Source organism: Theobroma cacao, chromosome 5, assembly GCF_000208745.1.
Source record: "Theobroma cacao cultivar B97-61/B2 chromosome 5, Criollo_cocoa_genome_V2, whole genome shotgun sequence".
NCBI lineage: Eukaryota > Viridiplantae > Streptophyta > Magnoliopsida > Malvales > Malvaceae > Theobroma > Theobroma cacao.
The window spans coordinates 28895306-28919426 of NC_030854.1; the positions used below are offsets into that span (position 1 = coordinate 28895306).

General features: G+C 35.4%; 4 protein-coding genes across 6 annotated transcripts; 2 read left to right on the forward strand and 2 right to left on the reverse strand.

Annotated features, from left to right (window-relative positions):
• Nucleotides 332–2846, forward strand: LOC18599139 (probable protein kinase At2g41970). The gene is made up of 7 exons (XM_018121183.1): nucleotides 332–505; nucleotides 627–883; nucleotides 983–1109; nucleotides 1198–1471; nucleotides 2108–2240; nucleotides 2313–2399; nucleotides 2539–2846. The coding sequence occupies exons 1-7, from the start codon at nucleotides 409–411 to the stop codon at nucleotides 2662–2664; spliced, it is 1101 nt and encodes a 366-aa protein (XP_017976672.1). The 5' UTR covers nucleotides 332–408; the 3' UTR covers nucleotides 2665–2846.
• Nucleotides 5015–13937, forward strand: LOC18599140. The gene is made up of 8 exons (XM_007028977.2): nucleotides 5015–5469; nucleotides 6300–6668; nucleotides 6745–7004; nucleotides 8985–9126; nucleotides 9332–9703; nucleotides 9782–9913; nucleotides 11083–11211; nucleotides 11326–13937. The coding sequence occupies exons 1-8, from the start codon at nucleotides 5371–5373 to the stop codon at nucleotides 13636–13638; spliced, it is 3816 nt and encodes a 1271-aa protein (XP_007029039.2). The 5' UTR covers nucleotides 5015–5370; the 3' UTR covers nucleotides 13639–13937.
• On the reverse strand, nucleotides 14434–16591 carry LOC18599141. 2 transcript variants are annotated; one of them, XM_007028979.2, is made up of 3 exons: nucleotides 16520–16591; nucleotides 15164–15988; nucleotides 14434–14869 (listed from the first exon to the last, which is right to left on the reverse strand). In XM_007028979.2, the coding sequence occupies exons 2-3, from the start codon at nucleotides 15786–15788 to the stop codon at nucleotides 14658–14660; spliced, it is 837 nt and encodes a 278-aa protein (XP_007029041.2). In that variant the 5' UTR covers nucleotides 15789–15988; nucleotides 16520–16591; the 3' UTR covers nucleotides 14434–14657. The 2 variants fall into 2 exon arrangements, with proteins under 2 accessions (XP_007029041.2, XP_017976037.1); XM_018120548.1 differs by lacking the exon at nucleotides 16520–16591 and adding an exon at nucleotides 16244–16441.
• LOC18599142 (metal tolerance protein 4) lies at nucleotides 16949–23279 on the reverse strand. Of its 2 annotated transcripts, none has more exons than XM_007028981.2 (8): nucleotides 23079–23279; nucleotides 22620–22832; nucleotides 21263–21435; nucleotides 19179–19377; nucleotides 18530–18603; nucleotides 18294–18444; nucleotides 17611–17744; nucleotides 16949–17304 (listed from the first exon to the last, which is right to left on the reverse strand). In XM_007028981.2, the coding sequence occupies exons 2-8, from the start codon at nucleotides 22828–22830 to the stop codon at nucleotides 17125–17127; spliced, it is 1122 nt and encodes a 373-aa protein (XP_007029043.1). In that variant the 5' UTR covers nucleotides 22831–22832; nucleotides 23079–23279; the 3' UTR covers nucleotides 16949–17124. The 2 variants fall into 2 exon arrangements, with proteins under 2 accessions (XP_007029043.1, XP_007029042.1); XM_007028980.2 differs by having other exon boundaries at nucleotides 18530–18708.

Genomic DNA, 24121 nt, shown 5'->3' on the forward strand with positions numbered 1-24121 from the left:
CAGGTATTGTTTGTAATGCTTAATGCTGTCTTGTTTTTTTTTTATTCTGAAATAGTGGTACATTTGATTTTGCAATCAAATGGATCATACATGCATTGACAATTGATTATGATCATTGCTTGTATGTATATGTTGCTGCTATCTGTTCATTTTAACAAAATCCCAAGTAGCATTCCGTGTCTTATTGTTTTTATTAAATTTGAGACAAATTCCAAGGGGATGGTGATTGAACCTTGGCAATCACCCTCAGGCTCCTTAGACTATGACCATTAGGTCAACCCTGAAAAGCATATAATATAATATTGTTTCATTTTTTTTTCCCATGCAGGAAAAGATTTGATTTTGCATTGGATTGATAAAAGAGTCCTTTTCACTGCATGAAAATTGGAGGTTTCAACATCCTGAGCTATGTTCTGCTGCGGAGGTGCGGAGGAGGAACCCAACGGCCCACCTGCAAACCAATATACAGCCCCACCTAGAGGAGGAAACCAATTCGGTGGCGCTGGTAATTGTTTTTCCGTATCTCTTTAACTTTTGGAGCTTTATTTGTTCTGTTTTCCATTCTTCTTAGGCCTCTCAAGAGTCAAGAAAATGGTTTTCAAATCCTTATAATGGTATGTTTACAGGCAGTGGGAGAGGAGAGCCAAGGGCTTCCAATGTGGTTAAAAGTGGGGCTCCTCAGAAAGTCCTACCAATTGAAATTCCAGCTATGACATTGGATGAGTTAAATAGGATGACTGGTAACTTTGGCACAAAGGCTTTGATCGGAGAAGGTTCTTATGGCCGAGTTTTCTATGCAAAGTTAAGTAATGGTCAGGATGCAGCAATAAAGAAGCTGGATACTAGTTCTTCACAAGAACCAGATTCTGATTTTGGAGCACAGGTGAGAGTGAGACACATAAAACCCTTTTCTTTCCACTATTAAGGTGATCTGTGTAGAGTTTGATTATGATCCCATGTTATTGTTACCATGAATTTGCAGTTATCAGTGGTTTCAAGACTTAAACATGAACATTTTGTGGAGTTGATGGGGTATTGTTTGGAAGCAAATAACCGAATCTTGGTATATCAGTACGCGACAATGGGTTCTTTACATGATGTATTACATGGTATGCTCAGTTTCGTCATTCATCTTTTTGCTTTTCTTTTGTTGACAATATGAAATTTTGTTCATTTTCAGTATTTTTTCTTTATCAGGTAGGAAAGGTGTACAAGGAGCTGAACCAGGTCCAGTTCTCACCTGGAACCAAAGAGTAAAAGTTGCCTATGGTGCTGCAAAAGGTCTTGAATATTTGCATGAGAAAGTTCAGCCTTCAATAGTTCATCGTGATGTCAGATCAAGCAATGTTCTTCTTTTTGATGACTTCATGGCCAAAATTGCCGATTTCAACTTGACAAATCAATCTTCTGACACAGCTGCTCGACTGCATTCGACTAGAGTCTTGGGTACATTTGGGTACCATGCCCCAGAGTAAGTCTTGTACTCTAGCATTTTAATCCGTTTACAACTATAACGTGCCAAAGAAGCCAATTTATGGCCTAGTCTGCACCTATATATAAACTGATTTAAGTTATTAAAACTTTGCATGCCTGCAGATTATTTCATTGAAATGAAACCAAGACAGATTATCTTCTTGAGTGTTAGAGTTTAGGATACCTTCACTTTCATCTTTGATCCTCAGACAAATTACCACAAAGTTATAACTCTAAAGATTTATGAAATTTAGAATCACTTCTAGTCAGGAACAGATTTTTTATACTTACCTACAGTAGGCACCCATTTTGTGATTCTTATGCATTTGTGCATATACCATCCTTGGTTGCAACTCTTTTTCAATTTCAATTTCCAATGTTCCAAAACTAAGATACAAGTTGTTCCAGGAACCATGACATTGAAAATTTTCTGTATCTGCAGAAGTTGCTTTTATCATTTTCAAACAATGAAATTAGTGATATCGTACATGTAATTCTATCTAGTATCTGATTCATGTTATTGCCACAAGTAATGAAACAGATTCCTCGTAGTAAATTACAGTTGCCTGTTGTCTTGTACAAGGACCATTATTTTTCCCAGTAATCATTCTAATTTTCTTTCGTTTCTGGTTAGGTATGCTATGACAGGGCAGATAACACAGAAAAGTGATGTATACAGTTTCGGTGTTGTTCTTCTAGAGCTGTTGACAGGGAGAAAACCAGTAGACCATACAATGCCCAAAGGACAACAGAGTCTTGTTACTTGGGTGTGTTTCCTTTCCTATATGTATTTCCTGGCCCTTTAGATGTGCCTCTTGACTCATTTTTACATAACGCAGGCAACTCCAAGATTGAGTGAGGACAAGGTTAAGCAATGTGTGGATCCCAAGCTAAGCAATGACTACCCACCAAAGGCAATTGCCAAGGTTGTTGTCTCTTCTGCTACATTATTTTCCATATGACCAGCTGGTTTTTCACAGTGCAGTTGACTTTCCCTAGTAATGATTGACTTGCCTCTTAGTGGTATCATTTTTTTTTTTATATATTATTGTTTGGATATCTCAGCTAGCAGCAGTTGCGGCACTTTGTGTCCAGTATGAGGCAGACTTCCGGCCAAACATGACAATTGTTGTCAAAGCTATTCAGCCTCTTCTTAATGCAAAACCAGCAGGAGCAGAGTCTCAAGCATAGTATACATCTGACCTGAAAACCAGTAGTGAGGCTCATGTACTTGTAACTTTTTCCTCATGTTTTGTAGTCTCATTACACAATCAAGTCCATTTTCCAATCAATTCTATTCCCCCCAGAACCAGAAGGACCATTTCTTGGAGATTCAGTTTTCTCTCGTTAAATCTGCATTCTACCCTTGTATATGCTTGCTTTTGTTGTTACTTCTTGAATGCTCCTACTCCCGAGTGTTGAACCTGATAAGCCCAAGCTAATCATGGATTTTAAATTTCGTCACCCCACCTCATATTATAATAAGAACCCTAACAGATTTCTTTCTTTTTATATATAAAAATTTTCTTAAATCTCTTTACATGTTTCTTTCATTTATTTTCAACAATTTCTTTTTACCTTAACCATTATTTAATTTGAAAATAACTTTATTGATTAAAAAATTTGGATATAAAAACATGTTTGGATGTTTTAAATTTGAAATTGTTTCAAATTTCAACTAATTCCAGTTCAAATTATCCTAAATATTTTCATTTTAAACTTTAAATTACTTTGAGTTGGATTAACTCGGATATCGCATTATTTTACTTTTGAGTTATGTTCTATTTAAATTAAACGTAATTTGAATTAAAACTGTATTTTACTAGATTATCAAATTATAATCATTTTTGAAAAAAATTAATTCAAATTAATTAAAAAGGTCAAAGAAAATTAGCTGGGCCTAATTTATGGCCCTGGGAGTTGGATCCTTTTAGTGACTGCATATCGATTAGAGAACGGGCAAGCGCTGCCCCTTTTTTTGCTCCTGTCTTTTAAACTCGTGTTGTCTTTAAGCTCTTGACCCTTTTTTTTAATTATATAAAAAAGAAAAAAAAAACAAATACATAAGAATTTGACAAGTTCCATTATTATTGTTATAATTAGAAGCTTATTAATAGCATAAGGATTTAAGAAAATTTGGCAACTATGAAAAAATGGAGCTACTATGTTAATCTTCTAAATATTTTGTGCTAAATTGCTAATTCAATAATGATGTCATCTTTAAATAAAATGACAACATCCATGCCTCATCTAAACTAAAAAAATAAAAAAATGACAACACTTTCTCGACAAACAAACAACATTGCGTGTAATTTTTTTTTCTTTTTTTCATTATTATTTAGTTTTTTCTTTTATTGAAGAAAATGAATTTAAATATTATTTTTGATATCTAATTTGCAACCAAGCATGATACCTTGATATTCACACATTTTTTTTTCTTTTGAGAGAAAAAAACGAAGTGGTAGACAAAGGTTAAATTAACTTTTTGAGATCCCTAGCTTGCAAAATTTCAAAGTAGCCTATTATTTCGCCGACAATAACTAAATAAATAAATAAATATTAAATAAAGTAGGGACTGGGTCCATCGTTTGTTTGCGGAAATCCATCCCATCTGACAAGGACATACGTGGAAGATATTGATTCGGTATTAACATGTAAAAATGACTATGTACTGTCTGATTAGACTTTTTTTCCCCCTGATTTGAGACCCAAAAAGGCCCAACGGTTATCTCACCGGGGCACGTTAATTGTTTTAGCCCTCTCCAAACGGCGTAGCTTTGGACCTGTCTTCAAGTCTTCGGTCTTCAGGTTGGTGCACACCGTGTACGCAAACCCTGGCAGATGAGGTCATTTTTGTCATTTTAGAAAAGGACGATTAGCTTTTCTCTTTTTTTGTTGGGTTTAATGAACTTTTTACATGCGTGAAAAATAAAAACGGCCAATTTATGTCGTCATTATTTCACATTTCATCATATTTATTTATAAAGTAATTATTTTGTTCAGAAATTAGTTTTATGATGAAATATCTACATGAGATGACCATATGACCTATTAATTATTTGTGGTTAATTTTATTATATATAAAATTATTTATGTCATGTTATTGTTTTTTATGCTCAAGTGTCATTACTTTGTTTTTTTTCATGTGCTCACCATGGAAAATAAATGTACAAGTAAATATTTAATTGACAAATGTAACTCTTTTTTGTACCACCTAATTAATTGCAATAAACCACTTTAAACTCTAATAAGTCAAAGCTTATTTCCAATCACCTCAAAATACCAAATATGGTAGTAATTGATTTTATTTGTTTATTTGAAAAATAATTTTTATTTTATTCTACACTTTTTTTTGGTATTTTAATCTAATATTGAATCATTACCTACATTTTTTGGTAAAATTTATAACAAATAATAAAAAAACATAGTGTATTATTTTCTGTTTTTACCTCACAGAGTTAAAAAAAAAAATTGTAATGTAAACAGTCTGTTTCCATTTTAACCGTCCTTCCCCTTCCCCCATGCCCATGGCCAAACAAGCAGGCCCGAAATCCTTGCTTTCTGATTTTCTCTTACAAATATAAATATATATAAATAAAAAAAAAACGCAGCACCAAATCTGATCATCGTCATCAACCCCCCAAAGCCCACTCTATCAATTTTCTCTTCTCTCGTCGATCTTTCTCTGAAATTCAATCCGGTTTAGATCCCAGAAGAAAAACCAAACCACCCAATCATCATTTTAACGATCTTTGAATTACATTTTTTTTTGCGTTTTTGTCGAATCGGATTAAATCGGTTGTTCTTTTGGATCGGTAAAATAAAACGGAATTGAAGGGTAGGAATGGAAGGATTGGTAAATAATTATAAATCAAAGAGAGTTTGAAGAATCAAAGGATGCCAGGATTAGCGCAAAGAAATGAGCAATATAGTAATGCCTCATTTGGGTTTTGGTGTAAGCATAGCGATGATGTTAGCTACAATCAGCTCCAGAAGGTATTCGGTTTTCATTTTGTTCAATTTTTTGTGTATTTTTGTTGATTTTTTGGTGATTAATTATTTTAATTGAATTGGATTGGATCACTGTTTTGGATTGGGTTTGTCGTTTATTCGAATGGGTAGTTTTAGTTGGGATTGGATCTTAATTTATTGGAATTTAATTTTTTTTCTTTTATCAGATCCAGTTTACAGAATTTATAGTGTTGATTATGTGCCAATTTGGATTCTAGTATTGGATTTGTTGTTCAATGGCATCTGCCTTGCTTAGAGACGTTAGACATTAGTTGGCTAATCTTTTTGGGAGCTAAGGCACTGATGTTATAGTGCTATTCCTGGTTTTGAATCGGGTAATGGAAGAAATAAGAATTAGAAATTTGATAATTAACTTCGTTAATGTCGGTTCTTAATGATTTTTTTCACTCTTTGTTGAGCTCAATGTGGCTTTCAGCCATTTTCTATGGTCTTTTTATCTTTTGGGCTATCAGAAGTATGGGTAGGTGATTGAGGAATTGGGAATTCAAGGATTGGTGCTTGTCTGCCATTAGCAAATATGGATAGTGCTTGCCCAAGGGGGCACCAAATGGTTAGAATATGAAACTCCAACTAAGAGATCACAGGTTTGAGTCCTGGGGATGGGAAGAGACGGGGTGTATGAGATAGGTGAGAGCTAACATAGCATGTCTCCACTCTCCATATGTACCAGGAACGAGGGATACTGTTGATTATGCAAGTTAATAACTGACATGTTTTATAAATGCATGGTCTATTGATTTCGTTTGCATCTTTTTGATTAGTTACTAACAAAAAGCTATGTTTTTATGTTGTAGTTTTGGAGTGAGCTGTCATTCCAAGCTCGGCAGGAGCTCCTTAGAATTGATAAACAAACCCTCTTTGAGCAAGCTCGCAAGAACATGTACTGCTCCAGATGTAATGGGCTACTGCTTGAAGGTTTTTCGCAGATTGTCATGTATGGAAAATCCTTGCTGCAGGAGGGAATAGCTGCTAACCTTCATTACAACAGGTCAGGAGTCTCAAAAAACCAAAGTGATGGTGGATTGAGTATGACAAATGGGTCGCAAGATGAAATTCAAGATCCATCTGTCCATCCTTGGGGAGGTTTGACCACAACTCGTGATGGGTCACTTACTCTTCTTGACTGCTATTTGTGCTCAAAGTCACTCAAGGGACTCCAAAATGTTCGTGCTGATCAAATTGTTTTCTCTGCTTATGTTTTCCCTTTTCGTCTAGTTGTTGATGTTGCAATTGAATCAGGTGTTTGACAGTGCACGTGCAAGGGAACGGGAGCGTGAATTGCTTTATCCTGATGCTTGTGGTGGGGGAGGTCGGGGTTGGATAAGCCAAGGAATTGCTAGTTATGGCAGAGGACATGGAACAAGAGAAACATGTGCGCTGCACACTGCCAGGCTTTCTTGTGACACCTTGGTGGATTTCTGGTCAGCTCTTGGAGAAGAAACTCGGCAGTCTCTCTTAAGAATGAAGGAGGATGATTTTATTGAGAGGCTTATGTACAGGTGTGTTTGTAGCTCCTTTGTGGTTGAATATGTGTCATTTGTTGTATTGTTCAGCTGATGAAAAGTATGAAGTTTGATGGTTATTGATCAAACTTTGTTTGGAGTAAGAAGTAGGAGGCTAGTGGTGGGAGTGTTAGTACTATGAAGAGGACAAAAGTTTTGTTTGATGGTATCAAAGACATGGAAGTTTCATTTGTGTGCCTTTAAAAGCTTTAGTCTGTGTTCTTCTCCTAGTTGAAAACTGACTAGCTCTGTGAAGTAAATTTAGCTGTCGTGTATCTGATTTCCTAGCTATGAGAGTGTATGTGTTTTAGATGGATAATTATTAAAATAAAACTTGTGATGAGCCATGAAGTGAGGAAATGAAACTCCATTTTTCAGATTGGAGAAAAGATATTATTCAATTTACTATTCAAGATGCTTGAAAATGTTAACATACAAGGTACTGAGTTTTTTTCTTTTTGTCGGTTGACTTAGCCGTGGCATTAACTTCAGGAAAGCAGTCTCTTCTTCATCTTTCCATGAGTTGGTTCTTTCATACAGTGATGTAACTTTAGAGCCTTATTTTGAATACATTTTGGTCATCCATGAGAATCCCGCTTCAATTTACAGAGTTTAGTAATTAGAAGATATAATACTAGTACTCCTAGAAGCATGTGTTGAACTAGAATTTGGGATTTATTCTTTCTTTCTGGCTTTCAAGCATGACATGAAACCATTAAGGAACAGAAAGTCCAACCTTGTAAGAATCATCCATTCCTAGCAGCTTTGAAGGCATAAATTAGTAAGAAACCTGCAATAACTGAGTGCTGCTTCCTTTGGAGGGAGAGTAAACCCTAAAAAATGACATCTCTAAATGATCTTTAATCAAGATATTAAGTAGTGGATAATGAGAATGACTGATGTTGGCCAAGACTTTTCTATATTGAAGGAGATCAGAATTTTAGAGAATCAAAACAATATGATCTTAGAACCTGGACTTATAAACAGTTAATGAGTACTATTTATCTCTGTCTCTGTACCTCTCTTGAAAGTTAATTTTTTTTTTCTTCTTTCCCTTGAATAGTCAACTGTAGGCTGTCCAGTTCTAGTGATCAAAGGAAAAAGCAAGAGAAAAGATCTGATTAAGTTGACGTTACTCTTTTCCTTGTTACCATAAATCCCAAACAGCACCCTGCTACAAGAGATTGTGAGTAGACAGGGAAATTGTATTTTAACGGAAGGTATCTCAAATATGTGTGCTTTGTTTCAATGTTTGTAGTTGAAAGTTATTCTTATGGAAGATGGACTAGGGGGTAAGTTGGAATCTGAGGTCCCTGAAATTATGGGTAGTGAAAGATGCGTACACTGTTTGCATCAGTGTTGTTCCAGGGAACAACAGGCCTGTAAATTTATTTTCTTGTTTACTCAACCATGTGGACTTTCTTTAATGGATTGCTTTCCCTATATGATTGCTGTCATGCTTATTATCCTTGTTACTTTTTCAATTCTGTAAATCTTCATGGTTGTGGTGGAGTCAAATGTTGCTAACTAAGAAATTACACTTTTATGAGATAAAGTAGGTAAAGTTTCTGACTGATGAGTATCATCACTGGTGTTTGTAGGATAGAACTATAAGCATTAGAGTAAAAAATTAAACAAGCACTGATAACGAAATTTTCATATAAAAACAAGATGTAGATGTTGAAAGGTGTTTTTGTAGAGAAGTGCATATGAATTGAGGCTGTATAAAGGGTGGGATGGGGGGATATGCTTAAAGAGATATTGATAGAGTAAAATTTGTAGCCTCCTTCAGTATGAAAAAAATTAACATGAGATGATTTCTTTTGAGCAATGAAAATGAGACATTAAATGGACTGGAATGGTTGCAAAAGTTTTGCATCTGCCTTGACAACTTCTGCTTATCTGTCTTTACGACATGCCTGTAGACTTCTGCTCTCTATTGTTTGTATAGATCTCACATTTGCATCTCTGTCACAGGTTTGACAGCAAGAGATTTTGCAGAGATTGCAGAAGAAATGTTATCCGTGAGTTCAAGGAGCTGAAAGAGCTAAAACGTATGCGTAGAGAACCTCGATGCACTAGTTGGTTTTGTGTTGCAGATACAGCCTTTTTATATGAGGTGCTTCATCCATATATTTAACCATATGTTCATATGTTCATGGCTGTCGTTATGATACTATCATATGTTCATCTTTTGATCTACTTGTTCATAAAGAATGGATGAAATTAGCATTTTGACTGCTTTAGTCATAATTTGTTGAACTTGTTGTGAGAATTTTCAAAATATATATGACTTGCAACATTTTTCTTTACTACTTGCCCAGGTATCTGATGACACAGTCCAAGCTGATTGGCGCCAAACTTTTGCGGACACTGTTGGAACTTACCACCACTTTGAATGGGCAGTTGGAACTGGGGAAGGAAAATCAGATATTATGGAATTTGAAAATGTTGGCATGAATGGAAGTGTTCAAGTCAATGGCCTGGATCTTGGTAGCTTGAGTGCGTGTTATATCACCCTGAGGGCCTGGAAATTGGATGGCCGCTGCTCTGAGCTTTCTGTAAAAGGCCATGCATTAAAGGGCCAACAATGTGTGCATTGCAGGCTTGTAGTTGGAGATGGTTATGTTACAATCACAAGGGGGGAAAGTATCAGAAGGTTTTTTGAGCATGCTGAAGAGGCTGAGGAAGAGGAGGTAGTTCAAACTTTGTGAGGCTTATAAATGAAGTTGTTTGGATAATAGTGATGTTGAACTTTTAGCTCATCTTTTCAGGATGATGATTCCATGGACAAGGATGGAAATGAGCTCGATGGAGAATGCTCCCGTCCCCAAAAACATGCGAAGAGTCCTGAACTTGCTCGAGAGTTTCTTCTTGATGCAGCAACTGTTATTTTTAAAGAACAGGTATCTTCAAATCTTTTCAACCTTTTTGTGCTTTATAGTCTTGCAACATGCCTGCCTTTTTTTTCGCTTATTTACTCAAAAAAAAAAATTCATCTGTGGGATTCTATTATTTCCGTTCAATAATTAAAACCGTTGTGTGTGTAGAAGAATGTGATCAGTAGGGAGGTAGCAAAAAACAGTTGTATATTAATGACTTGATGTGCTAATTAGCAGCAGGTGAGTTATAAGTGTAGAAAATTTCATTATTTTTGACAGAATCTCTGTTTATATGAAAATGGTTTTTGTTGTTTAATGTTGTGCTTTAGAGAAGCAGGACTAACAATTAATGAAAATTTGTCTTGGGTTAAACTTTGAGAAGAATTGACCGTATGTTCTGAACTTGATAACCAGGAAACACCCATATGAGTGATACATAAAGATGGGAAGATTATAATAACTTTGAAAAAGATTGCCATCGGATGTTCATAATACTGTAGCTACTTAGCTGGGGGTACGAAAAAGTAATTGGTTTTCTGTGTAAGCAATGATACATGACCTAGTAATGGGGAAAAATATTTCCTGAGACAAGTATGAGGCCAACCTTGCTAACTTCCATCCTGTTAAGTATCTGTTTGGAAGCAAATGTACACCTGTCAAACAAATTCCGTGGAGGTGCTTAACCTCATTTCCTTAACTCAGATTCATGTTAATACAGAGGCAGTAGCGCATTTTGTACTGGCTAAAATGAAGATGTTTTCGGGCAGTAATCTATAAAGAACACCAGTGGTTGCCTGGTGGCAAAGAGTGAGTTAATCCAAGTTTCAGAGTGAAATGCTGGAAGAAAAGATATGGGACCTATAATTTAAGTGAGGTCATCTGCAATCAAGGCTAATGAGTTCAAATTTAAGGCTACATATTCTAGTCCTTTGTTTTGATATAGATGATTGGTATTATATCTGGAAAAATTCAAAGAAAAGGTTTTCTTATATATGTGATTAACTGAGTCTTAAAAGATTTTAAATAATTGAATCACAAGAGTTACAATGAGTTAGATTTGAGTACTTCTAGAACTTGGACTTTGTTTTAGTGCTTCTTGTGGTTGTGGCACAGCAAACATACAAGTCAATCTGTTTCAGTTGTTTGTGTTCTCCTTATTGCTAAAACATACTATTTATCCATTTTGAATTCAGGTTGAAAAGGCTTTTAGGGAAGGAACAGCACGCCAGAACGCACACAGTATCTTTGTTTGTCTTGCACTAAAGCTGCTGGAAGAACGCGTTCATGTTGCATGCAAGGAAATTATTACATTGGAAAAACAGGTCTGAATAATTGGTGATACTTCAGGATAGGTTTTCCTTTCTGCTTTTAGATAATTATTGGAGGTTTTTCTGTATTTTTTGATAAATATTTTTAACACTACATGATTTCTACAGATGAAGCTACTTGAAGAAGAAGAGAAGGAAAAGCGTGAAGAAGAAGAACGCAAGGAGAGGAAAAGAACAAAAGAACGAGAGAAAAAACTCAGGAGAAAGGAGAGACTGAAAGGAAAAGAAAGGGAGAAAGAAAAACAATGTGCTGAGTCAAGTATTACTCCTGTTGCTCCTGACGTCTCGAAGGAAGAATCTTCACCAAGCATTGAGGTTGAAGAAAATATCGCTATTAGTTGCAGAGACTCTGTGAGTGACACAGGTGATATTATTGTCTCTAGACCTGGTTCTCCAGACATTGAAGAACAGTTTTTAGATGGGCATTCCACTTCAAGTTTGCAAAATCACTCTTTTGATAGTCCTGATGCAGAAGGTCCCAAAGAAAAAGATGGGAATGGCTCTTTTACAATGGAGCAATCAAAATTTTCTCGTCGGAGATTGAAATTTCGCAAGGATGGTCCTTTTGATCCATCCCCAAAATGGTCTGATCGGCGCCGGTTTGCTGCTGTTTCAGAAAGTGCTCCTGTTAATAGATCCGAGCCAAGATATCAGATTGAAAACTTTGAGGCTCCTTCCAGGAGCATCAACGGATTAAATAGGCAATTAAGGATAAGCAGTGCAAAGCCCAATGGTCGGAATTGTGGTGTTAAGTATACTGAGAAGTTTCAGTGTTCCAACGGCCGGGTTGACAGGTATGACTTCTACTCTTGCAGCTGCAGCCAACACAATGAATACAGAGCCAAGATTGAGCCACTTGTTTCTGCAACTAGAGTAGGTCGAGAGCCCAAATCTGTGAGCAAGTCAGAATCTGCAGTGGATATGTCCAAGCAAGTCTATCGTGGTAACAAGTATAATCGACAAGATTACATGCGTGAAGATTGTGGGAAGCTGAAAAATAAAATTATTGCTGGAACCAATCCTTCCGGTCGAGATTCACTTCATTCCAAGAAAGTTTGGGAGCCCACAGAAGCACAGAAAAAGTACCCCCGGAGCAACTCTGATACAGATATTACTTTGAGGTCATCTACTTACAGTGAAGGAGCTGGACCTGATAATAACTTTGTTAAGTCATCAGGTGAAACGTGCTCTAGTGAAGCAAGTGTAAATTTGGGTGAAATTGATCATGAGCATAGCAAAGCTAACAAATCAAGGAACTCCAGCATTGCAATGGATGAGGACTGTCATGTGGAACAACAGGATCAATGCTCTTCGCTGAATGCTGCGTATGAGGAAGTTGGAATTTGTTCCAATAGAAATCCTACCTTGAATGGAATTTCTCATTCTATGATGAGTAGCACTTCTAATTCTGATAACTGCTCTTCATGCCTTAGTGAAGGAGATAGCAATACCTCCTCTTCAAATCATGGAAACTTGGAATCTTCATCAACATCAGATTCTGAAGATGCCAGCCAACAATCAGATGGGAGAGATACTTCAGTCTGCCATCAAAATGGCTTCTCCGAAGTTCAGGTGAAAGGAATGGATAAAAAACAGGATGTCAATGGAGGGGTTGCTCTGGGGAGCCAGGCATTGTTTGGAAATACACCAGATGGTAGAGGGAACAAAGTTCCTGGAAATCCACTGACAAAAACTGCTGAAAATTCTGACAATGGAAAACCCACTGCTGTTATGGGTTCTCAACATCAAGGCATGTTTACATCAGTGCATAACCAACATATACAATTTCCAGTGTATCAGGCTCCTTCAACCATGGGTTACTACCATCAGAATCCTGTTTCTTGGCCAGCTAGTCCAGCTAATGGATTAATGCCCTTTCCTCCAAATCCCTATCTTTATGCTGGCCCTCTTGGCTATGGTTTAAACGGGAACTCACGTTTATGCATGCCATATGGCACTCTGCAGCATTTAGCAACCCCCCTGTTTAATCCTGGTCCTGTTCCGGTTTATCAGCCAGTTTCAAAGGTCAATGGCTTGTATTCAGAGGAGCAAACTCAGATTCCCAAGCCTGGAACAACAAAAGAAGCTTTCACTGAAGTTAACACAGAGAGGGTTGTTCCTGGCAGGCTGCATCCAACAGAACAAGCAGCAAATGGAGAAGGAAGGCAAAATGATGTCTCTGCCAAATTGCACACAGATAACACTAGCTTTTCCTTGTTCCATTTTGGTGGGCCTGTGGCACTTTCAACAGGATGCAAATCTAATCCTGTCCCTTTGAAAGATGAGATTGTGGGAGAGCTTTCTTCTCAATTTTCAGTAGATCATGTTGAAAATGGTCATGCTTGCAATAAAAAAGAGACTACTATTGAAGAGTACAATTTGTTTGCAGCGAGTAACGGCATAAGGTTTCCGTTCTTCTAATATAGTAGTTAGATATGGGTGACTGTTTGCCAATTTAGTCCCTACCTTCTTGCTCAGTGATATTGAAGTTTGAGAGTACTTTGTAATTCGGTATACAATAATCTTACTGTGAAAGAAAATCCAATTTTAGCTTATAGTTTCTTTAGTAGATTGTTACCAATTTGTCTCATTGTTTTATTTAATGTAGAGAAAGATAAAGTTGGGAGAGTGCCATATAATGTTTGAGGGCTTTTCTGTATGAGGTCAGTTTTTTTGAGTAATGAAGCTTTGCTGGTATGAGATTTTGTTTTCTTGGATTTTCTTCGGATTTGTGGCCATTTCAATTTCGGTTCTTGAAAGATTCTGATTTATCTTAAACATGGTTTGCTTGAGATGAGTATTAGCATCCATAAATCCTTTGTTTATATTGACTTGTTGAGCAAGGAGCAATTGGACTTGCATGTCCCAAGTGACTTTGAGTTTGATTTGTTGCTGACAGGAAGATCTTCCTCCTTGTAAGGAATAACATTCCTTTCCATTCTTCCTAGAAGAAAAGTTTATTAAACAACAGATCTGGTAATCAGAATGTAGTTGCTTGTCTGCGGAACACTATAATCTATATTTTCTGATCTTTTCCCAAAGGAAGATATGTTCACCTCTTAACCTTGAGCAGCAAGGAATATTGCCATGATGGAAGCTTGCAAAATGGTAGGGTTTGTCATTTTGTTTGTCTTCAAGTAGGATATAGATTCTAGAAGCCAAGTAATTGATTTATTCAGGATTAGAAAAGAGCGCAAAGGATGACCTTTCAGACAATGGAATTGAAATTTCTTTTGCTGAATTATCTTCATCAAAGATTCATATGCTGACAAAAACGTGAAAGGGGCAAGGAAAGACTTAATAGTAGTCATAAAATCGAAACCTATGTGGCCAAATAAGCAAAAAGTAGCTGTGGTACTAGCACTTTATTATTGGGATCCTCAATTCTTTAACACAATTAGGATACCTCAAAACAATTCAAGCCCGAGCTAAGTACGAATCTAAACTTCATTGTTTGCCTTAATAAACTTCAAAACAGCCAGATAAAATCCAGGCTCATCTTCAAATTCAGTCATCTCAAAGGAATGGTCAGCTGCAACTCTCTGTAAAGTCGTTTTATCGGGCAAGTTTGCAACTATAACGTCAGGGAACTGTTTCCCTTGCTGCTGTAGCACTGCTCTACCTTGGGGATGGCTAATTACCAGTCTTGCACCTGTACAAGTAACAGTCACAATCTCACTTTGTAAAGAGGGCAACAGACTAGACATGGCTAACAACTTTTCATTCTAATACATGCAAACTCTACTAAGCCCTTTTTCATTTTCTTGTTCCCTCCCCTTGTTGAGTATCTACTAAGCTCTTTCAATAGGTAAAGATATACTATTTGGCAGAGACAGCAATAGCAACATACAGTCTGTGATACATGCATTCCTTGCCAGTAGTCAAAAGTAAAATGAAATAAAACATAGGATCGACTTAAATTTTACCAAATATCCAGCAGGATTACCTGGTGAACAACGTTTTGCCAGCAATGTGAAAATCTGGTCAAGTTTGAACGGCAAAGCAGGCAGAAAATAGAGAAATACAACGTCCAGTGGTGACCATTTCTCTGGCACACCTATCAATTCTCCTTGCCAACACTTAACCTCATCATATTTTTCTTTAATTCCGGCTAAGATAAGAATAGAATCATGGACTACAAGCAACAATTGGCTCGGTGATGATTCAACCAAATGATCCACAAATCCTTCAGAACCAATTGAGACTAGTACTCTAGAAGTCTCCTCAATCTCCCCCGCAGATGTAATGCGGTCAATATTTTGCCTAACTTGTTCAGAATTTAAATAATCTGAATCAAGAAACGACCAATCTTTTTCATAAAAATCTTCAATATTGATAACTGAAACTGCCCCCTCATTTGAAGCGTTTGCAGTTCCAGCTAATGACTGATGACTGCATAGTGACTTACATGAAAAGTTGGATTGAAATGAAAGACAAGGAGGAGAGGCATGGCATATATCATGACGGGAACTGTCACTGTTAATATGTCGAGGCTGTGATTGAAGTCTAGGAAGGGACAGGCGAGGAGGAGAGGGATGGAGGAAAGAGCAAGGTAATAGGAGTGATCTCATTGAAGCTAAATAGTGTATTCAATTATGGAGAAAATTTTGGTTCAAGATGAGCAAATACAAACAACTTGGCGATATTTGACAGAGATAAATTAAGAAAAAGCTTAACACCCTTAAAGTTAACGAGTTTGGCTGTTCACTCTATTATTATGCATCTTCAGTATATCTTCATAAGACCAAACATTCCCTTCCATACTACCCTCCTGCCATCAAGAACTGTGCAATGTCAATACTTTAAAATGAACAAAAGAATGGGAAAGAACAATTTCCATTGGCAATGGCAACTGGCAGGCCATGAATACACCAAAAAGCCCAAGCCATCTCTAATATACACAACAAGATCGTAAAAAGCTAAGCGAATGGGTAATTCTAACGTTCTTCTCAAATTTAATATAATCTACTTTACAAGCTGAGAAAAGGAACAAAAAAAAAAAAAAGCCACAAAGAAGAATATATACCCATAATTCAGCTGAAACAATGGATACCCATAACTTACACCAAGAATAGAAAATCTATGGAAGTCTCACAGCTGTGATAGAAAATTTCATTTGCTGAGAACCCAATTGGTAAAAGGATTACGGTTTTAAAGTTTTGTAATATTTGCTAATAATTATTAGTTCATATAATTGGAAGACAAGAATGGAAGGAAGGAAAAACAAAAGAAGAAAAGGAGCAAACAAAATTGCAACAAGATAAAAAAAAAAAAAGGATAAAATGGAGAAATAGAAGCTAACCTCGACTCCCCTTGAGCGCAGCAGCTGGCTGTGGGCAGTACCAGCAGGTTTAGAAATGAGAAAAATAAGGATGGAAAGCCCATTAAGTTTTGGGCTTGCCAATTGAATACAATGATGATATTGACCCTTTCTCATTCGTTTCAACTTGTTTTCTTGACCCAAAGAAGAAAAAGAAAAAGAAAAAAACAAAGGAAGAGAAAAGAAAATAATTCATTGGCTATTTTGATTTTTGACACATTGATCACTCTCAATAAGAACAAAATAATTCATTTTTTTTTATCAGCTGAGTTGATTTCCATATTATGAACACTCAAAATAGTGATAATTAAGTAAAATTTCGAATGGTTTGTTATTTTCATGAAATATGTATATTGAGATTAATGTATTGAAATATAATTTTTTTTTTATTTCCTTAGAAACACAATGTCAAAAACTACATTCATTTTCCAAAAGTTAAATATATCCTACTCCGAACTCGGATTCTCTTGGCTAAAGTCATGCAGTTCCTAATTTATACATCTCAATGCATTGGACTGAACAGTTTGGTGTCATGTTCACCAAGTTAGCCGATGACAGCATAGTATTTTGGTCTGGGAAAATGAAGGTCAAGGCTGAGTGCTGGGGAGTCTGTTGAGAACAGAGTGCTCTGGCTTGTGCTCACATTCGAAATCAAGGTGAACGAAGGCTCGTTCAACTTCAGGGAGTTCTTCAATCTTTATCTGCAATGATTCTCCAATAGCATGTGCCTCTTTCAATGGCAAGTCCTCAGGCAGTTCAATATCAACCTGATTTTGTAAAGGGAGAACCAACAGAATCAAATCTAGTAAATTAAGCTGGACATTTTGCTTAGATATCGTTCAGGTTTCTTTTCTTGGCACATATTGAAAATGTTTTTAAGAAATGAACCTGTTCAGTGCTAAGAACTACAAAATGACATACATATGTTTGCACATGTAATAAATAAGGCAAAACTCAATTCAAGGCTGTCTGTCAAACTAAGGAGATGGAACCGGATGCAATATCATGATGAACTGATGTCTTTGACGAGATATATATGAAGCAAGATCTGTAAACATTTGCTATAAACCAACCTCAACAAAGAATAAGACACCAAAAGTATAGGCTCGAACAGTATCGACTCTTTTGATTAGAGGATGGTGCCTCAGGACGAGGTATGTAAGTTTCTGCAAAACTTCAGGAGGAGCCGATTGTCCAACCAACGAAACTACATGAACAGAAGTTCAGAAAATAAATGGTGGCATAAAATCACCTGAATTAAATAAGAATGTCAAGGAACAAGCTAAAGTTCTTATGTCTGGATTCCAGGACATTAGATGCTGATACATACAAGAAGGCATTCTTTTTTCTACTTAACAAACCCTCACCTCAACCAGAAAAGATGAGAACAGATGTTCTTATGTTGAAAATGAGGACAACTGTCCATTAATGGAAAGAAAAACTTATAAGAATAAAACTAGAGGTTTCTGGTAATCTGAATTATATCTAATCAAATATCAATGAGCAGCAATAAACTACGGATCCTTTTTTCTTTTTCTGAGAATTTAAGCTACTGATCTTTGCTAATAATAAATTGATGTACTATCATGGATAGTGAGTTACTATCAAGAATGTTATACTTCAAGGAATGTTCAAAATTTTATATAGGGATCAATGTTCTATCTGTTACTTCTAAATACTCGAAGATTAGTAGCTATTCTATTGTGCATTTGTGTCTGTATCTGTGAAAGAAAGAGAAAGAGAACCAGAAACCCACCTGCATTTTCCAGTACAGTTCCAGACCAATTTGTTATAGTATAGAGGGCAAGGATGATAGCACCAACAGGGTCAATCCACCAGTAAAACTTATCACCAAGAACAGCAGCAATCAAACCGACTAGATTTGTTACCACATCAAAATAATGATCCTGTCAATCATCATTATACAAAGGAGTAAACCATCAGAACCTACCAGAGACGTTATAAAATATCATGCTAATCATTGGCATTAACCTTTGCATAGGCACGGACAATTTTGCTCCCTGAGCTTCTACAGTAAAACCATAGGACAAGTTTGAGTGCAGTAGCTGTCAGCATAATTGAATATAGCCAGATCAGTTGCAGTGAAGTCATTTTATCAGACGGTTTGTCTTTGATCAATTGTTCTATAGCTTCAACCAGCACCTGGAAGCCTGTACATGATAGTTGGAAGGAGGCTATGCAGTCATTGTTAGGGCATTCTTTCTCCCTCTAATATTTTAATAAAATTTGTATCCTTCAAAATGTAGAAGCTCATTAGAAATTCAGCATAAGATCAAGATATCAGATGTTGAGTTCCGGTCAGGCTCAAGGCATTCACTTGCAGGTAATAGTAGGGTGTCTTTGTTCTTGGATTTGGTCCATGAACATAAAAAGTTCAAAAATATTATCTTATTTTTTTCAACTGAAGATTAGTAAAGCAACTACATAAAATTTTTGGTAAACTTTACGGTACTAACTAGATTAGTAGAATAAGTGAGTGAATTTGATTCTCCAGAAAGCATTTCAATTTTGTTTGCTTAAATCATGTTCAGGGAAGATATAGTCATAAATTTATGGGGGAAACCTCAACAATTAACCCGGTTAATGTACATGTGATGAAGGATAAAGCAAAAGAACATACCAAGGGTGGCCATGACAGCAGCAAAGATGATAATGCCTACTGGCTGCATCCTTAGTTTTCCAATAGGATACTTGTAGATGTTTATGCTTTTCATTGACAGATTTGTAAACCATAGTATACCGCCTGCTAAAAGATCTAGCAAAGAATCTAGCGTCGATGCAGCGATTGCTAGGGATCCACTCTTGACTGTTGCATATATCTGCAGGTGCATGGTATACATTCACTTCAATTGCTTTCTTGTTAAGGAAAAACACACGTAAAAATTAGTTGCTAAGGCTGTGGAAGGCCTAAAATGAAATAGCCTAACTGGATAATAAAATAATCCACACATAACCTTTTGTCTCAAGTTTGTTGCCAGAATTGTCATATTGCTTATAAATATAACAAAACAGAATACTCTGCTATACTAAGTGACCCTATTCTATATAAATGTTAAGATATAAGCAGACCGAAACTATTAAATGAATAAGCATGTTTTGCAGGCAGACCCTAAGTTATTTGAAATCTTAAGCCAAATCCAGAAAACCTCACTGGTTGCATGATAACTCTATGATATAGAGTTATTTGGGCTTAATTTTGATAATAATTTGGCTAGTTTTTGTAGTAATGTATAGAAATTAATAGGTTTTATTTAATTATTTTAAATTAATTATTTTATATGAGTCAATCTAATCTTAGTTAATTTTATATTTAATTTGGTGTTAATGTAGTTAACATAAGATTTATATGTGCTTTTGTAGGTGTTTGAAAGAAGAATTTCAATGGAAGAAGGAGAGCAAGTTTGAGGTGCAGACTTTCAATATACATGTTTTAGTATTTTGGCCATAACTTTCTCTACAAAGCTCCAAATGAAGCGATTCTTGAACCATTGGAAAGCTGAGAGAAATATCTACAACTTTTATGTTTACCACTTCATCCAATTCGGCTTATAGGATGGTCAAAATCTTTTTGAAGTTGACGCACTGCAGCAGTCTTAGAGTAATTACGATTTCTGTTAATTAATTTGGTAAAACTGCGACTTACATAGTTTGATAAGGAAATCTCAGCTAAAATTGACTTCTTTTTTCAATCAACTTAATCTAACTTCAAAGCCTATAAAAATAACCTTTCGGAGAATTTAAAGGGGAGGAAAAAACACCAGATTAATAGCTGAGAGTCAAACTACAGAGTTATTGGAGGAATTTGAAGAATTCAAGGAGATTTGGAGATCAAGAATTCATTCCTTGGTTTTTTCTATCTTTTTGTTATTTTTTTATTCTATTGGTTTTAATGTTTAAATTTTATTTAATGATGATATATAACTTGATAGGGAACTAAATTTTTAATTTAAGATTATAATTGAACTCAATATGTAATATGAATTATTTATCTCTCTTTTACTTATGTTTGATAGATTTAAGTTTATTTTATTTTATTCTTAATGCTTTTAATTGCTTGATCATCAATTAGATTGAATTGAAAACTTAAGTTAAACTTTGACGAAGGAAATTTAGGTAAATCTTGAATAAAATAGCGTATAATTGAATACAGTTAGTTGATTAGGTAGTTTGATTTGCATATAGGGTAGACATACATTTATAAGCCATACGCAGTCAAAATTAGAGCACAAACTTAATGAATATTTCTTTAATTTAATTTGCATAAACATATAGTAAATTAATTGGGAGATATATTTTTATAAGAAACTCCGATAGAGACTTGTAAATAATTAAAAATTCTAAATTAGCAACTTAATTCACTAAATTGAGTTAAGAGAGAGAGAGACAATATTCAGATAAAATATTGAGAGATATCATAATCTTTAGGTTTGGTAGTCATTTACATTTAATAAAGTAAATTTACTAATAGATTTTAGATTAAGTTTTAATTTTCGTTATTAGTTTATTAATTTAAATTGTTTAGATAAAAGTAAGATGTGTTAATTTTAGTAGTTTACTATAAGGATTAATTCAATTTTCTATGGAATCGACACTCTACTCATATCTATATTAACTTTGCGATACGTACACTTGCGTGAGTAAAAAATTCAACATTGCACATTTAGTTTCCAAAATTCTATGAGAAATATGGGAAAGGTGGATCACCTTAAAAGCAAGCAAAAAACCATTTGCCCAGTTAGAAAAGTTAATTGCTCTCTCATGTTGGGCTTGTTCTTCATGACCTTGTGCTTCATCTATGACATGGGGTAATTCTAGGGAATCAACTTCCTCAAAAGATCTCAATGTAGCAAATTGTTTTTCATAGTATTCTTTTTCACCTGACAGAAAAAGTAAAATAAATGAATAAGGATCAGCAGAGAGAAACATAAAAAGGAAAGGGGATAATTTGTTCTCTAAAAGCTTGAGTTTAAGTCTTTAAGATTTAGATTACATGGAAGTGTAAAGAAATTTTCAAAATCATTTCCTTAGTTTTGCAATACTATACTTCATTTAAATCAAAACAGTGAGAAGAAAATAGAAGACAAATATCACCCAAATATCAGTCATGTGTACCACCACCAACTGAAGTTCCAGCAAAAATATTCTTCGGATTTATATTCCTAGGTAATTTGCCAGTAAAAGATTAATCCACATTGATCCAGTGACACTAGCAAATGAGCAGAAATTCCCTATAACCCATTGTTTTTCTTCTGCAAATTCAAAACTCTGGGTCCTAAACCTCCACTTCTAATGGCTACGGTCACAAAAAAAAGCTGCATTTGTCTCTGTAATACTAAAAGCAATAACAAGCCTTTACATGCTAAATGCAAAGAAGTTTCAGAGAGTAAAAAAAGTTTCCAACGAGGAGAAGGAACTCAAGACTCCAACTCATGCTATATATGTCCCTATGCAAACAAGTCTTTGCTATTGCATCAAACAAGACGTCAGTCGTTTACTAATCAGTAACTTATTACAGAGTAAAGAAACTCGTAAATTGCATCAAACAAGACTTTCTTTTGACATATTGATCATTTAGCAAGATAGTTTAATCATTGGCTAGGGTTTTATTCTGGACTAAGATCAAAATTCCTTGTTATTCTTCAATCGTATTCTTCTACACAGAGTGCCCTCTTAATAAAGTTTTATCATACTAATGAGCTGCCTTAACTGAACCTGGAATGATAACAATCACTTAATAGCTGAAAATGTGTCTGCAGTTACTGACCATACAAACAGAAAGCTTGTATAAAACTTCTAGCTCAACAAAAAATCCTTCTTCTCCAGCGCTGGAAATGTATCATTGCAAATTTGCAATTCATATTTTACTAAGAATAATTACTATATAGCCTCCACAAGACATTCTCATTGCCGTCGGCATTAATCGAGTATGAGTTGCTATCAAGCAGTATTAAAAGAAAAATATAAGAGAAAATGCATAGAGTTTTACTCATATTCTTCAACAAGTAATATCACATATGAGAACTAGAAAAGAATTGGGGGTAATAGAAAGAGAGTTGGTTACCTTCAATCAAGCCAGTGGTTTTAGAAAGGTCCATATGAAAAGGGGTCTCAGGATCAAGCCCAGACCGAACTCTATCAGGCAATTTGGAGAAGAATTCACACTTCAAAGCATCAACTGAGTAAAAATATTCTGTTTGCCCATTCTGGATTAGCTTTTCTCCTTCACTTGACAACAATGGAGTTCTCACATTGTTCAAATCACCACCTTCCATTCCTTTTACGAAAAGATAACTAAGAAGTTAACCAAAAAGAAAAAAGGCCCACCAATCTAATATGCTTAGCAACAAACCTCACACCAAAATTTGAAGAAGATTGAACCCCATATACCAATCCATTCTAAATCGAAAGGAAGAAGCAAAACAAGTTTCCAGGGGACACAAAAAGACCACCGGATAACAGCAAGAAACAACATACACTGAAATGGAGGACAAATTAATGATTCTGAGCAAATCAGACTCACCTCGTAAACAACTTTTTCAGAACAATTCACATGTCTGAGACTTTAAACAACGACCCCATTAAACTCAAATTGCTAGAAAGAAGAACAAAAATCCAAAAAATAAAAAACCATGCAGTTTGATAGACTCCCTTGAACAACTGCTAGATGTTTATTAGCAAGTTCTGAAAACCTCTCATATACTTAAATCTCCACCTGCCCTTTGAACATACTTGCTACGTGTCCTCTTCTGTTTTTTGGTAAATTAGAAGCAGATATTTTGGGCTAATATGATAGAAGAAGTTGGTCGTTTTCGGACATGTCTGAGTGATCATATCTCAATTTTCAACAGCTGTTGGCTTCCCGCCACCATTCTCAGATTTTAAGAGGCACAGCATGTTTGAACGTTGTCCCTTTGCTAAGTGACAAATGTTCACTTCGGTGTTCGAGTATGGTATGATATCAATAATTAATGTGACGGTTCACGTACTACCTTGACAAAATTAGATACTGTCCAAGTTATCATAACTGCAATTGGATTTCTAAGTTGTTTTACTTATTGGATGAGTTTCTTATATAACAAACGGTAATACCTTTTCTTTTATAATTTGTTATGATTCATTTTACTTGTACAATATTTGAGTTCAAGATCTCAAACTAAACTGACTCTCTAATGAATCTCTGACGCTTGCAATATGCAGATCAAGACGAGTATATACATATATAGAAAAATCCCATTCTTGCTCAATCAAAAGAAGGTAATATGGCAAAATAAATAAAATAATGAATCAAAATCAAGAAGTTAGAATTATGGCCCATTTATTGGTGATGAGGTATGGTGCAATGCTGTATATATATATATATATCCATTTTTCAATGTTGAGTTCATAAAGTCTTTATTCATTTCATGTGATTTATTAATGTCTCTTGTCTCTCTTAATAATTTTTTATTAGAATTGAGAGGTTATTTGCCAAATGAAGTGGCCACCTTGATTAGATTCGTTGTATTTGTCAGGAAAGATCATCTTTCATGTGACTTTTGTCACTCATTTCCCAGAAGCTGAAGC

Coding starts and splice junctions, on each gene's coding strand:
- LOC18599141 (XM_007028979.2), bottom strand. CDS start 15,788: ATGAGATCACTCCTATTACCTTGCTCTTTCCTCCATCCCTCTCCTCCT. Junction 14,870..15,163: donor GGCAAAACGTTGTTCACCAG/GTAATCCTGCTG, acceptor TTACTTGTACAG/GTGCAAGACTGGTAATTAGC.
- LOC18599140 (XM_007028977.2), top strand. CDS start 5,371: ATGCCAGGATTAGCGCAAAGAAATGAGCAATATAGTAATGCCTCATTT. Junction 9,704..9,781: donor AAGAGGCTGAGGAAGAGGAG/GTAGTTCAAACT, acceptor TCATCTTTTCAG/GATGATGATTCCATGGACAA. Junction 11,212..11,325: donor TTATTACATTGGAAAAACAG/GTCTGAATAATT, acceptor TGATTTCTACAG/ATGAAGCTACTTGAAGAAGA.
- LOC18599142 (XM_007028980.2), bottom strand. CDS start 22,830: ATGGAAGGTGGTGATTTGAACAATGTGAGAACTCCATTGTTGTCAAGT. Junction 18,445..18,529: donor TTGTCCGTGCCTATGCAAAG/GTTAATGCCAAT, acceptor GATGATTGACAG/GATCATTATTTTGATGTGGT. Junction 17,305..17,610: donor GTGTCTTATTCTTTGTTGAG/GTTGGTTTATAG, acceptor TTACAAAATCAG/GTTGATATTGAACTGCCTGA.
- LOC18599139 (XM_018121183.1), top strand. CDS start 409: ATGTTCTGCTGCGGAGGTGCGGAGGAGGAACCCAACGGCCCACCTGCA. Junction 1,472..2,107: donor TTTGGGTACCATGCCCCAGA/GTAAGTCTTGTA, acceptor GTTTCTGGTTAG/GTATGCTATGACAGGGCAGA. Junction 2,400..2,538: donor CACCAAAGGCAATTGCCAAG/GTTGTTGTCTCT, acceptor TGGATATCTCAG/CTAGCAGCAGTTGCGGCACT.